Below are 12843 nucleotides of genomic sequence, written 5' to 3'. Positions count from 1 at the left end.
GATGATGCCCGGCTACCACTACCAGCAGCTCTGATCAGGGCCACAATAAATGACCCCCGTAGAAAGGGAGAAAAATGTAGAACAGAACCTCAAATTCTTAAGCAACAATGACAAAAAACAGACCTATTGGACTGGTTGAAACTAGAGGACTCCCCAAGACTACTGAGATACTCTTCAAACATTAAGCTGAAACTATCCCCTGAGGTTACTTTGTAGCTAAATAACAGATTGGCTCACAAACAAGAACTATCACACATAAGTACTGTGCTCCTTTAAAAAATCACCTATATAGACACTGATGAAGAGTGAGCTAATTATATCAGGTGGACACTTGAGATTGTGTTGGCAACTCTTGTCTGGAGGGGGGATGGGAGGATAGAGAGAGAGGGAAGCTGGCAAAATTGTCACGAAAGGAGAGACTGAAAGGGCTGACTTAAGAGGGGGAGAGCAAGTGGGAGTAGGGAGTGAGATGTATGTAAACTTATATGTGACAGACTGATTGGATTTGTAAACGTTCACTTGAAGCTTAATAAAAGTTAATAAAAAAAAAATCACCTATATGAGACTACATGGTCAACAATCACTTTAAAACAGAGACGAGAATGTAAGGGGGCAGGGAAACTGGATTAATGGAAACACAACAACCAGAACGGAAATAATGAGAATGCTCATGTACTGTGAAAAATATAACCGATGTCACTAAACAACTTGTGTAGAAATCGTTGAATGGGAGCCTAAATTGCTGTGTGAACTTTCACCTAAAACACAATAAAATATTATTAAAAAAAAAGAAAAGAATGAAGTACTGATACAAGCTCTAACATGGAACATGATGAACCTTGAAAACATACACTGAGTGAAAGAAGCCAGTCACAAAAGGCCATGTACTATGTAATTCCAATTATATGAAATGTCCAGAAGAGGCAAATCCATAGAGACAGGAAGTAGATTACTGGCTGCCAGGGGATGGGAGGAGAGGGAAATAGACACTGCTAATAGCTACAGGGCTTCTTTTTGGGAATGTTCTGGAATTAGATAGTGGTGATGTTGGACAACATTGTGAATATACTAAAAACCACTAAATCGTGTACTTTAAAGTAGTAAATTTTATTTCAATTTTTAAAAAATTACAGAAACATATATAACTAATATCTAACAGAATCTCTGGGTGATGCAAACAGTTAACATGCTCAGCTGCTAACTGAAAGGGTGGCAGTTTGGTTCAGCCCAGGAGTGCCTCAAAAGAATGGCCTGGTGATCTACTTCTGAAAAATCAGCCACTGAAAATCCTATAGAGCAGTTCTACTCTGACACACATAGGGTTGCCACAAGTCAGAATCAACTCCGTGGCAATTGTTTTTGTTTTTTTTTTTAAACCTGTAATAACTAACCATTACAATATAAATGTTCATCTGCATATAAGCTCCATAAAGCCCTTTTCTGGGCTTGCACTATATAGGTATCCATCCCACCTGGCACAATGTGGGGTCGCTGTGGATGTTTCAGGAGCCCTGGTGGCACAGTGCTTAAAGCAGTTGGCTGCTAACCAAAAGGTTGGTAGTTTGAATCCACTAGCTGCTCCGTGGGAGAAGGATGTGGCAATCTGCTTCTGTAAAGATTTACAGCCTCAGAAACTCTATGGGGCAGTTCTACTTTGTCCTATAGGGTCATTATGAGTTGGAATCGACTCGACAGCAATGGGTTTGCTCTGGGGTTTTGGTGGATCTTTCTCTCCCACCCGAGCTGCCGAGTCCCTAGGGAAGAGCGTCAGCCTTGCATCTTGCCATGATTCCCAGAAGAATAGGGATTATGACTCTCCCTGTCCAGCCGCATCCCAATCCAGGGGCAGGTGAGTAGGCCCACCTGATCTCTGGGGATCCTTCTCCAGCCTGAAGCCACCTGTGAACAGCATCTCAGCCTCCCTGGCCAGCAGCATGTACCGAGGCTCGTCTTGCATCCCGTCATATTCACCGCCCTCATCACACTCCGTGGTCTCTAGCGCAGTGTTGTACCAGTGCAGGGCTTCTGACCAGTCTCGGGACCTTGCCAAGAAATACAGAGGGAAAGAGAGAAGTCATCGTGGCAATGGGGTAGGAAGGAGGAGTGCCATTCGGCAGGAGGGGCACGTCAGGGATCCCAGTGGGGCCACGCCTATGGCTCATAACCAGAGTACCCGATGCCACGACATCCAAGGGGTGTCATTCAGTGTCAATTTATATATTTATCAAGATGGCAAGCTTTCCCTCACAAAGTCACTATATTACAAGAAATTTCCAACAGGAGGAAATATAGGATCGTGAAGAAGGGGGGCCATTTTTCTAGTTTGTACAAAATCACCCTATGGGCTGGTAGAGTGTCCTAGCTAATCTGCCATATGACTCAGGTAGGAGAGGAAGTGGTTGAGCGGGGGGGCAGCCTTTGCTGAGGCCTCCAGAACCATCTGACTAACAGCAATCGTTTGACCTCATCTTATGCTCTGCTAGTGCTGGCCAGCTCTAGCTCTCCTCTGGCACAATGCAGGACTTATCTGAACAGCTGACTTCCTTCTTCTAGCTCTATTCCTCTGTTGTTGCTGTGTGTCATCGATTCCAACTCCTAGTGACTCTACAGGGCAGAGTAGAACTGTCCCACAGGGTTTCCAAGGCTATAATCTTTACGGAAGCAGACGGCCACATCTTTCTCCCATGGAGTGACTGGTGGGTTTGAACTGCCAACTAGGGCTTCCAACTGGTTCCAGTTTGACCCCCTGCTGAGAATTTACATTTCTAACAAGTTCCCTGCTGAGAATTTGCATTTCCACCCCAGATGTACTACATCAGAATCTACATTTTAACAAGATTCCAGGGGATTCTTATGTATAACTCCCTGGAAACTTGCTAGAAACAAAAACTCTCAGCAGGGGGTCAAACCAGACCAAACTGGTTCAAAGCCCTGCCACCAACCTTTCAGTCAATTGCCGAGTGCTTAACCACTGTGCCACCAGGGCTCCTTTCTACTCTTCCATCCTCAACTATTTTTCCTATTGCAGCACACATATGGCCAAACCACCAAGGGCGTACTTAGATTCCAACCAAACATAAACAACACAAAATACAGAGCAAACAGGACCACAGACTTCCCACATATTACTAAGCATGTGGGTAACTATTTATAGTACACCAGGAAAAAGGAAACAGAGGTACAGATAAGATGGTCTGTAAGCCAAAAAAACTAAGCCCATTGCCGTCAAGTCAATTTCAACTCCTAGCAACAGAACTGCCCCATAGTTTCCAAGGAGCACCTGGTGGATTTGAACTGCTGACCTTTTGGTTAGCAGCCGTAGCACTTAACCACTACACCACCAGGGCCTCACAAAATGTTGCATGAGCAGCAGCTATGATGACTTCCTGTCCTCGCCTCTTTACCATGGCCCCAGAGGCCCTACCTGCCCTCCAGTCTCAGCAGCTGTGAGTCTCCCTCTGTGCCAGGCTCACTGTGGGGGTTTCTCTTCCTCAGATATGCCAAGCTCTTCCTGCACTGTGGCCTTTGCACCTACTGTTCCCTCTGATTGGAACATTCTTCCCCCAACTCTTCACAGCTGGCTCCTCACCCCTCAGCTTGTACGTTATCTCTTCAGAGAGCCGTCCCCAAACACCCTATTTCCTTATACCAATGACCTCAATCTGTAATTCTCCTGCACGTAACCAGTTATTTATTATCGGTCTCACCCAACTAGAATGTGAGCTTCAAGGAGGCAGGGACCTTGTCTGCTTTGTTCACTGTCGTAGTCTCAAAGCCCAGCCCAGAGCCTGGCAAACTACTCTCAGCTCAAGAAATGTTTGCTGAATGAATAATTGTAAACAGGCTGTAATGGTGGTTGCAGTGGTGTTCAGGAGACAGACTTAATTCTGTTTTGTTTTATAAACAAAGGAAAATCATTTGAAAATTATTGGTGACACACCCAACAAACTAGGGTTTTAACAAAGGATAAGAAGTCACTGGACTAGAAAAGCTCATCCCTTTCAGCTCCAATCCTCCCAGTCTTGAAGAACAAACAAAGTTGCCTCTAAAATATTAAATGGGGAAGAGGGAAAAGGGCCTAATCCCTCCCTGCCCACCCCCATTCAATTCAGTGGTTAGGGTGTCCACACTACCTTGGGATTTCCAGTGACTTTCCTTCCCTTCTTAAACGGTAATTTCTGAGAACCAAAGCCTCTTAAATACAATTCTGGGCCTATATGGGGCCTTGTCTTACCCATAAACCCAAAACCACTGCTGTTGAGTTGATTCCAACTAATAGCAACCCTATAGGACAGAGTAGAACTGCCCCATAGGGTTTCCAAGGCTGTAATCTTTATGCAAGCAGATCACCACATCTTTCTCCCATGAAGTGACTGGTAGGTTTGAACCACTGACCATTCAGCTAGCAGTCAGGTGCTTAACCACTGAACCACCTAGGCTCCTTATTAACATGCCCTGAATGGAAGAGGCTGGAACTTCTTGGAATGAGGACTAAGAATAAGAAAATGATTACAGCAGAAGGTACAAAGAAAATTTTGATAGATTCAACTACCTAAAAATTAAAATCCAGTGTGCCCCAAAACCCAATAAACAATGGTTATTATGCGGCACATGTGCTACCCCCTCCCCAGATCTACAGTAAACTTCTCTGGGGCAAAAAAAAAAAAAAAAAAAAAAAAGTGAAAGAAGGGAAACATATGCCAAAGGTTTAGTAGCCTTAATATGTAAAGAATTCTTACAAATCAATGAAAAAAAAAAAAAACCTATTACCTCAAATAAAAAGTAGACAAAGGACATGAAGAGAAAATATAAATAGCCAAATTTTTTAAGGGTCTCAGATGCAAATATTCAGTGCCCAGCTCCAGCCCCCCCCCCATGTTGTGCTTCACCACTGCACTCAATGGGCACCGTATACACTAACATTTGATCTGATACCATTACATCATGCCTTTTTTGTTTACGTCCCCTCCATGCCAGTATAGTTCTGAGTCCACCAAGAAGGTTGATAGTACATTGGATGAGGAGTGAGAAGACCTAAGTTTTGGCTCTACAACCTACTAGCTGGAGCCTTGGTCGCACAGTGGTCAAGAGCTCGGCTGCTAATCAAAAGGTCGGCATTTCAAATCTACCAGCTGCTCCCTGGAAATTCTATGGAGCAGTTCTTCTCTATCCTATAGGGTCTCTATGAGTCAGAATCGACTGGACGGCAAAGGGCTTTTTTTTTTTTTACTTGTTTGACTACAGATAAGCCCTTTCACTTCTCAGAACTACAGTTCAGTCATCCATATCCAAAACCCATTGCTGTCGAATCAATTCTAACTCATAGCAACCCTATAGGACAGAGAACTGCCCCGCAGGGTTTCCAAGGCTATAATCTTTATGGCAGCAGACTGCCACATCTTTCTTCCATGGAGCAGCTGGTGGTTCGAATTGCTGACCTTTCAGTTAGCTGTTGAGGCTTAACTACTGCGCCACCAGGGCTCCTTCCATAAAAGACGGTCAAAAACACCTGCCTTGTCTGTGTCAAAGAGATGTTCATTCATTCAAAAAGCACTGAGCCAGGTCCTGTGTGAGGCACTGGTACTACAAAGATGAACGCGGCCTGATTCCTGTTCTCAGTGAAATAACATGGCAGACGTGGAAGCGCTATCCAAATACAGGAAGTGCTGCCTTTACACAGGCATCTGATAAATTTCTGGATGCATGATATGTAATACATGCAGGATGTCACATGTCCAGGGGTTTTAGCACTGAGAGCTTGATATGATAGGGCCACAGTCATGACTTTGAAAAGAAGAGACTTTGACACCAAAGAAGAGGAAACAACCAAGTTGGTCCAACTGCAAAGGTTTCCAGAATAAATGTGCCCACACAACAACCTTCTAGAAAGCAGCAAGAGTTCTTGAGGACAGCAGGGGGTAGGTGAGTTCCAATGGGAGCCACATAGGGGGAGCAATGGGTCCCACTAAGGGTTCACTTCCCTTAATCGACCTCTGTTTCTGGACTTCCGGGAACTCCCACTACAAGTCAGGAGAGGCAAGATAAAGCTGGGTTACCCTTCCCTTCTCCCACTGCGGAAGCCAGTCCTGGCATCTCAGCATGAAAAATAAATGGAAAAGTGTTGACACCTACAGAGTTGTAGCATTCATGAGTCTCAAGGCCCTTCTAGAAAACTCATACCAGCCTGACCTCACCTTTGAAGCTTTCTTCCTCTCCTCCCCTCCATCTCAAAAGTGAAAACAATACAAATACAAATCAAAGTTGCTGTTGGTAGCTGCCGTCAGGTAGGCACCCAACTCATGGACGCTCCATGCACACGGGAACAAAATGCTGCCCATTCCTGCGCCAGCCCCATGAGCGGTCTTGGATAGAACCACTGTGATTCATAGGGTTTTCTTTCTCTTTTTTTGATTAATTGGCTCACATATATGTCCTGTCTTGTAATTCTCACTTAACCTTGAGAAGTCTCACTTTACAGATGAGAAACAAAGTACCCCATGACAGTGCTGGTGCTAGTTGTTGTTGTTAGTTGCTTTCAACTCATGGCGACCCCATGCGTTACAGAGTAGAACTGCTCCATAGGGCTTTCAATGGCTGTGACCTTTCAGAAATAGATCTCCAGGCCTGTCTTCTGAGGTGCCTCTGGGTGGGTTGGAACCGCCAACCTTTGCGTTAGTAGTTGAGCACTTAATTGTTTGTGCCACTCCCATCATAGGGTTTTCATTGGCTGATTTTTGGAAGTAGATTGCCAGGCCTTTATTCCCATTCCATCTTAGTCTGGAGGCTCCACTGAAACCTGTTCATCACCATAGCAACAACTTCCACTGACAGATGCGTGGTGGGCCATGCATCAGGTGCATTGGTCAGGAATCGAACCCAGGTCTTCCGCTCGGAAGGTAAGAATTTAAATCACCCACAATCTTAACACCTAGGTACGATCACTCTGAATCTGAGGCTGGATATCCTTTTGGACATTTCCTCAGGCAAATGTTTACATGTAATGGCTAAAATGACTACCATTTATCGGAGCTTGATGTGCCCGGCACTGTGAAAATTGCAAGCATCATCTCACTTAACCCTCATACAACAACGCTAGAATGCATGTTCTATAATTCTTTCCATTTTACAGATGAAGAAACTGAGGCCAGGAAGGTAAAAGAACTTGCCCATAGTGGCTGGACTGGTAAAAGGAGAGCCAGATCTATACTAATAGCAATGAGGAAGCTTCTACCTGTAGCCCAGGCTTTCACCAGCTCCACCTGAGCGCCAGCACCACAGTACCTGTCTGGGCTGAGGTTCTGGCCAGAGTCAAAAGCTCGTGCCACCAGGATCATTGACTGTCTGTCACCAGCTTCAGCTGCCTTTAGTAAGTAATCGAATCCTTTTGTTTTATTCTCCTCTGTCTCCTGTCAGTACAAACAAAAAGGGGGGAAGGGAAACAAATGAAACTTGAACTAGAAGGAGCTGCCAAGACCTCACTAATCAATCTTCATAAATATATTTACATACACATATACATACATATACACATATATACATATATATATGTACACACACACGCACACATGGGACAGAATGGGAGGATGGGCAACACGGTGGGAAGGGGAACTTTACTGCAAACCTCTTCATATTCAAAAAAAAATTTTTTAAACATGTGACTGTATTACCTATTCAAAAAGTTGAAGAAATAAAAGGCCATGGAGTGTCTACGCACCCTCTTCCAGTGTGGGACTCCCCTTCCAAATGGGCCATGGCCAGGCCCACTGAGGAGAGCTGGTGCCCTGTGTCCATGGTAAGCCCAATCCAGCTCAGCCATGCTGTCCATCCACAATCCTGGCCCACATGACAGGGAGGATGGGGACAGATTTGCTGGGGCTACCCACCCGCACACAGTCTCTAAACTTTCCTGAGGAAAGGCTCGCACTCTCTAGACCTTGCCAGGTCCTGTTTACCACCAAGTCAACCTCGATCCTCTCCTCCTTGTGCAAACAGACCAGGGCAAGGGAGAAGAAGCAGACCCCAAACGGATTTCCTGATGCAGCTACATCCTGCTGCTTCAGACCCAGCCCTGGCCCCATGTTCTGCACCATCTCCTCCAGCCCCATGTTCTAGCTCTACTGATCTGCTTCCTGTCCTTTGATCTGCCATCTTGTCTCTCACTGCTGGGTCTGGGCACATGCTGCTCCCTCTGCCTGAACTGCTATCTTCCATACCCTGCTTGGCTGACTCCCACCCAGCCTTTAGGTCTAACTTAGATAGCCGTCCATCCATCCATCCATCCATCCATCCATCCATCCATCCATCCATCCATCCATCCATCCATCCATCCATCCATCCATCCATCTATCCAACAAATATATATTGAGCATCTATGTGCTGGGTTCTGTTTTAGGCACTGGAGATGCAGCCAGAACTGACAATCAACAGGAAGTCTCTGCTGCCCCCTCAAAGCCCCAGTGAGGAGCCCTTCCTCATTTGTTACCAGCAATATTCTCTGCTTCTCCCGTCATACCATGGCCTGATGATGTGCCTGTCACCTTCCCCTCATCCAAGGACGGAAACCAATTCCATCCATTTCAACTAACATTGGGACATTGCCTGGCCCCAAACCAACACCAGGATTGAGAGGCAGGTGAATGGCGGTTGATCAGGCCCCCTCTGGCTTGGTCCTTGCCACCCTCTCACCTTCAGAGAGACGTCAGCCAGGATGTGGTGAGGCAGCTGCGAGTACATGAGCCCCAGGCCCACAATGGCCTCCAGCTCGCCCAGGTCAGCCGCGTGCTCCAGGTGGAAGACCGCCGACTCACGGTCCCACTCCTCGTCCTTCTCACAGAAGCGCCCGCCCTCATGGTACCGCACCATGGCCAGATGGACCTGCCACACGGATCCACACAGATCGGTGTTGACTGGCTGTCTGGGAGGCCAAAGCCAAGCACAAGGGCTGCCCAGCCAGCCTGCAGGAGGAAGCGATTAGCAGAGAGGTGTGTGAGCCTGGGGCCCCAGGTTAGTGTAAAGAGGGTCCCGAAATGGACGTTACTGATACCTTCCCCAAAATGGACTTCCCAATCTTCTTTTCAAGGTCCAGAGCATTAAGCCTTTGCACTTCCAGGGCCACAGCCGAAGGTCTCGGCAGGTGGAGGCGGGAAGAGTTGAGAAGATTCCACTGCTCCACACAAACCTGAAGGGAGAGAACGGGGCATGGTGGAGTTTACGGGCCAGAGAAGCCGGAGGGCTGGGCAATGGATGCTCGACACCAGCTGTCAGCAGCCCCTATACATGAGCCTGCTGGCAGGAGGGAGGGCAGAGAACCCTTGGAATTTCAAAGTTCCTTGGACAAACACTGTTCCATTTCTGTTCACTCGCATTCAGCCTGTTCATGGGTGCTGAGAGAATGTTACGGCAACAGGACAAAACAGCTCGCAGAAAGGATTGCAGCATCTCAGAGAAGCCATTTTCCCTCATTGAGCTTCTTTTGGTTGAGGGGTTTGACTCTAAGCTGCCCCCTTTGCCCAGCTCCCCAAACCAGGCACCAGGAGACTCTGACTTCTCACCTTCCAGCAAATCCACTTTGCTTTCCTCTGTGAATCACTGCAAAGACACAGCAAAGCTGTGAGCAAACTCAACAGGGTGGCCCAGGGAATAGGTTTAGAAAACATGTCATCTCTCCCAGGTAAAGACACCCCTATCCAAAGGTTCTCTCAGAATAGAGCCAGGAAGCTGTGTGCACGTGCCCGAGGAATCAAACATTCACTGAGGAAAAGAAATCTCCTGGCACGGCAAGCCTGAGAGGTCAGATTCACCAAAAACTTAAAGAGGGTTGGGCTTCTAGAACCATCCTCCAAGCTAATGTGTCCCTCACTTCCTCATATGAACCACCTGACCCTTCAGGCACAACCCCACCAGCTGTCTTCCAGTCAATTCTAACTCATGGTGACCCCATGTATGTTGGGGTAGAACTATGCTCCATGGGTTTTCAGTGGCTGATTTTTTGGAAGCAGATTGCCAGGCCTTTCTTCCGAAGCACCTCTGGGTGGACTTGAACCTCCAACCTTTCAGTTAGCAGCCGAGTAGGTTAACTGTTTGTACCACCCAAGGACTCCATCAGGTGTTCACCAGTCCTACTGATTCAGAACCTCCAGTGGAGAGCCTGGAAATCTGTATTTTTAACAAGCCTTTCAGGTAATCGGTACCATCAGGTAAGTCAGGGCCACTACACCCCACACACTCTTCTCTAGCTGACTCCTACTTTGAACCTCCTCACTGGCAAGCCTTTGCTAGGCCAGGCTCTCTCCCACCTGGAAGGTACCTCTCTCTTGCTCTAGTCTTCTCTCTTCAAATTCTACCTGTCCTTCAAGACTGGACCCACTCCATGACACCTCCGCCTGGTGCCTTCCCCATTACCCCAGCATGGCTTGACTGATTATTTACCACGTGGTATTTCTCAGTCGGGTCAGATCTTCTCAGCATGGTGTGGAGCAGGGTTTGCCTACCGCAGCACTATTGCCATTTGGGGCTGGATCATTCTGGGTTGTGGGAGCTATCCTATGCATTGTGGGATTTAGCAGAATCCTTGTTCTCTAACCACTAGATGACAGCAGCACCCCCTCCTCAGTTGTGACAACCAAAACTGTCTCTAGATATTGCTCAATGTCACCTGGGGGTAAAAATCACCAGGGCTGGGAACCACTGGTGTAGAGGTGAAGAAACCAGGCTCGTGAGTCTGACTACAAGGGCTCAAATCTTGTCTCTACCACTTCCTAACCAGGGAACCTGGGGAAGGTTGCCTTATACCCCAGTTCTCATAAATAAAATGGGGATGAATAATGATAGCACCCACCTCACTGGGTGGGTGCAAGAAGTCAATGAATTAATACTGTAAAGCACCTGCCTACATGGTGTACTTTAACATGTGAGCTATGGCTTTTGTTGTTATTTCCCCTAAGGGATGGCGGCTGGACCTCTCTAATCACCTCTCAAATCCCCCAGTATCTTGCATAACATCCTGCCCAGGGCAGGAGCTCAAAACATACTTGCTAAGGAGATTTGCTCCTAAAGAGAAAGAAGGAAACCAAAGACTAAAAGAAGAAAATGGTCTGACAGACCAATTGCCTACACAGACCACGGCCTCACCTATCCAGAGACCAGGAGAACTAGATAGTGCCCAGGTACCACCACCAACTGTTCTGACAGGGGCCACAACAGATGGTCCTGGGTAGAATGGGAGAACATTGTAGAACAAAACTCAAATTCTTAAAAAAAAAAGCCAGACTTACTAGATCAGCAGAGACTAGAGGAACCCTCAAGATTATTGCCCTGAGATAACCCTTCAAATTTTGAACTGAAACTACTCCCAGAGGTCACCTTTCAGCTAAAAAACAGATTATCTCATAAAATAAAAAATATCACCCATGAGTACTGTGCTTCTTTTAATTACCAAAAAAAAAAAAAAAAAAAAATCATCTATATGAGACCAAATGGTCAACATTTACCCTAAAGCAAAAATAAGAAAGTCAGGGGTGGGGTAGGAAGGGAAGCAAGAATAATGGAAACAGAACAACCAGAATGGAAATAATGAGAATGTTGACACAATGTAGAAAATATAACCAATGCCACTGAACAATATGTATACGAATTGTTAGATGGGAGTCTAATCTGCTGTGTAACCTTTCACCAAAAACTCAATAAAATATTTTTATAAAAAGAAGATTTGCTCCTTGGCAAAATCTTCCTTTAGTAGGTGTGTGAGGAAACTAGGCAGGCAGCCACAGGCATGAGGAAGGAGAAACAGAAACAGAGAAGGCAAGCAAGTAGCCATAGCATTCCTTGGGGCTCATTACCCGTCCGGAGCTGCCCAGGCTGTCTTCGTCAGACTCGTACCTCCGATTACCATTTGAGTGGCCCTGCATGGAGGCAGAGATTAGATTGAGTCAAAGAGGGCTTCTTCCAGAGGAACTGGCCCAGCCCTCCCCATGTGACTCTCTCCAGGGGACCCTCTTCCTGGGAACTGGCCCAGCCCTCCCAGGTGAAGCTGGAAGCCTTGTCTGCTAAGCAGAGAGGATGCTGGGTAACAGGCATGAATGATGGTGCCAGTACAGCCAAAGCCTTAGTGTCCCTCCCCCTATGTGAATGGATGGAAATGAGTCAAAGCACAGGATCCCAGCAGGCCTTCTGGGAAGGGTGACAGGAGCCCCCAGGAAATGAGGCCAAGTCCTTCCTCTTTTTATTCACAATCACAGAGCTGAGATCAGAGGTCTCCAAGCAAGACTGGCTTTGATCTACAGGTTCAATTTTGACACATGGCAAAATCTCTGAATAGCAGATGCTGCCTGAGAGGCTGCCCTCACCACAGTACCAGTGGAAGTGTGCCTGAGGAAATCAACCTCTGGGGCCCTTTCCAGGGTCCGCCAGAATCCTGTGCCTTTGAGCTGAGCCCTTCCACCTAGACCAGCCCATTTTGGCCTATTACCCAGCATCCTTAACATAGCAACCAAAGGCTCTAGCTTCTCTATAAGATCTGTCCACCATTTTCAACCTAAGTATGCCTAAACCACCATCCTCGTTCCCTTACTTGCCCACATTGTTACCATGTTTTACCTTCTTCCTGTATTTATCTCTTTGTGAAATGGTCTTGTTTATTAATTTACTTGTTATGCTCTCTTAAGACCCTCTCAGACTCCCTTCTGGCTCTTTACCCTCCTGGACAATGAGGTAACCCTGGTCTTGTTTCCTGGGAGGTCCTTACGTGTTCTTGGGGCTCGGGGTCATCCAGCTCACCCCGCTTCTCACTAGGGTATCCGCTGTCCCCACTGTTCTCAGAGTCCTGTGGAGAGAAGATGGCCTTAA

The 12843-nt window shown here is 46.7% G+C and overlaps 1 protein-coding gene across 3 annotated transcripts in view; it reads right to left on the bottom strand.

The window, feature by feature from the left end:
* EEF2K (eukaryotic elongation factor 2 kinase) overlaps nucleotides 1-12843 on the bottom strand; it is a 71847-nt gene that overhangs the window by 6202 nt on the left and 52802 nt on the right. For 2 of the 3 annotated variants that reach the window (XM_064295682.1, XM_064295683.1), the window contains exons 12-17: nucleotides 12743-12820; nucleotides 11838-11900; nucleotides 9044-9178; nucleotides 8686-8874; nucleotides 7282-7406; nucleotides 1864-2042 (exon numbers count right to left, since the gene is read on the bottom strand). In XM_064295682.1, coding sequence (XP_064151752.1) covers nucleotides 1864-2042; nucleotides 7282-7406; nucleotides 8686-8874; nucleotides 9044-9178; nucleotides 11838-11900; nucleotides 12743-12820 — 769 coding nt within the window. Of the gene's footprint in view, nucleotides 1-1863; nucleotides 2043-7281; nucleotides 7407-8685; nucleotides 8875-9043; nucleotides 9179-11837; nucleotides 11901-12742; nucleotides 12821-12843 lie in introns of those variants that run through there. The other variant, XM_064295685.1, reaches the window with a different exon arrangement.

The sequence above is a fragment of the Loxodonta africana genome, chromosome 12 (assembly GCF_030014295.1).
Source record: "Loxodonta africana isolate mLoxAfr1 chromosome 12, mLoxAfr1.hap2, whole genome shotgun sequence".
Taxonomy (NCBI): Eukaryota; Metazoa; Chordata; class Mammalia; order Proboscidea; family Elephantidae; genus Loxodonta; species Loxodonta africana.
Note: the sequence above shows the minus strand (reverse complement) of the source record. Positions and strands in the feature narration are given on the sequence as shown.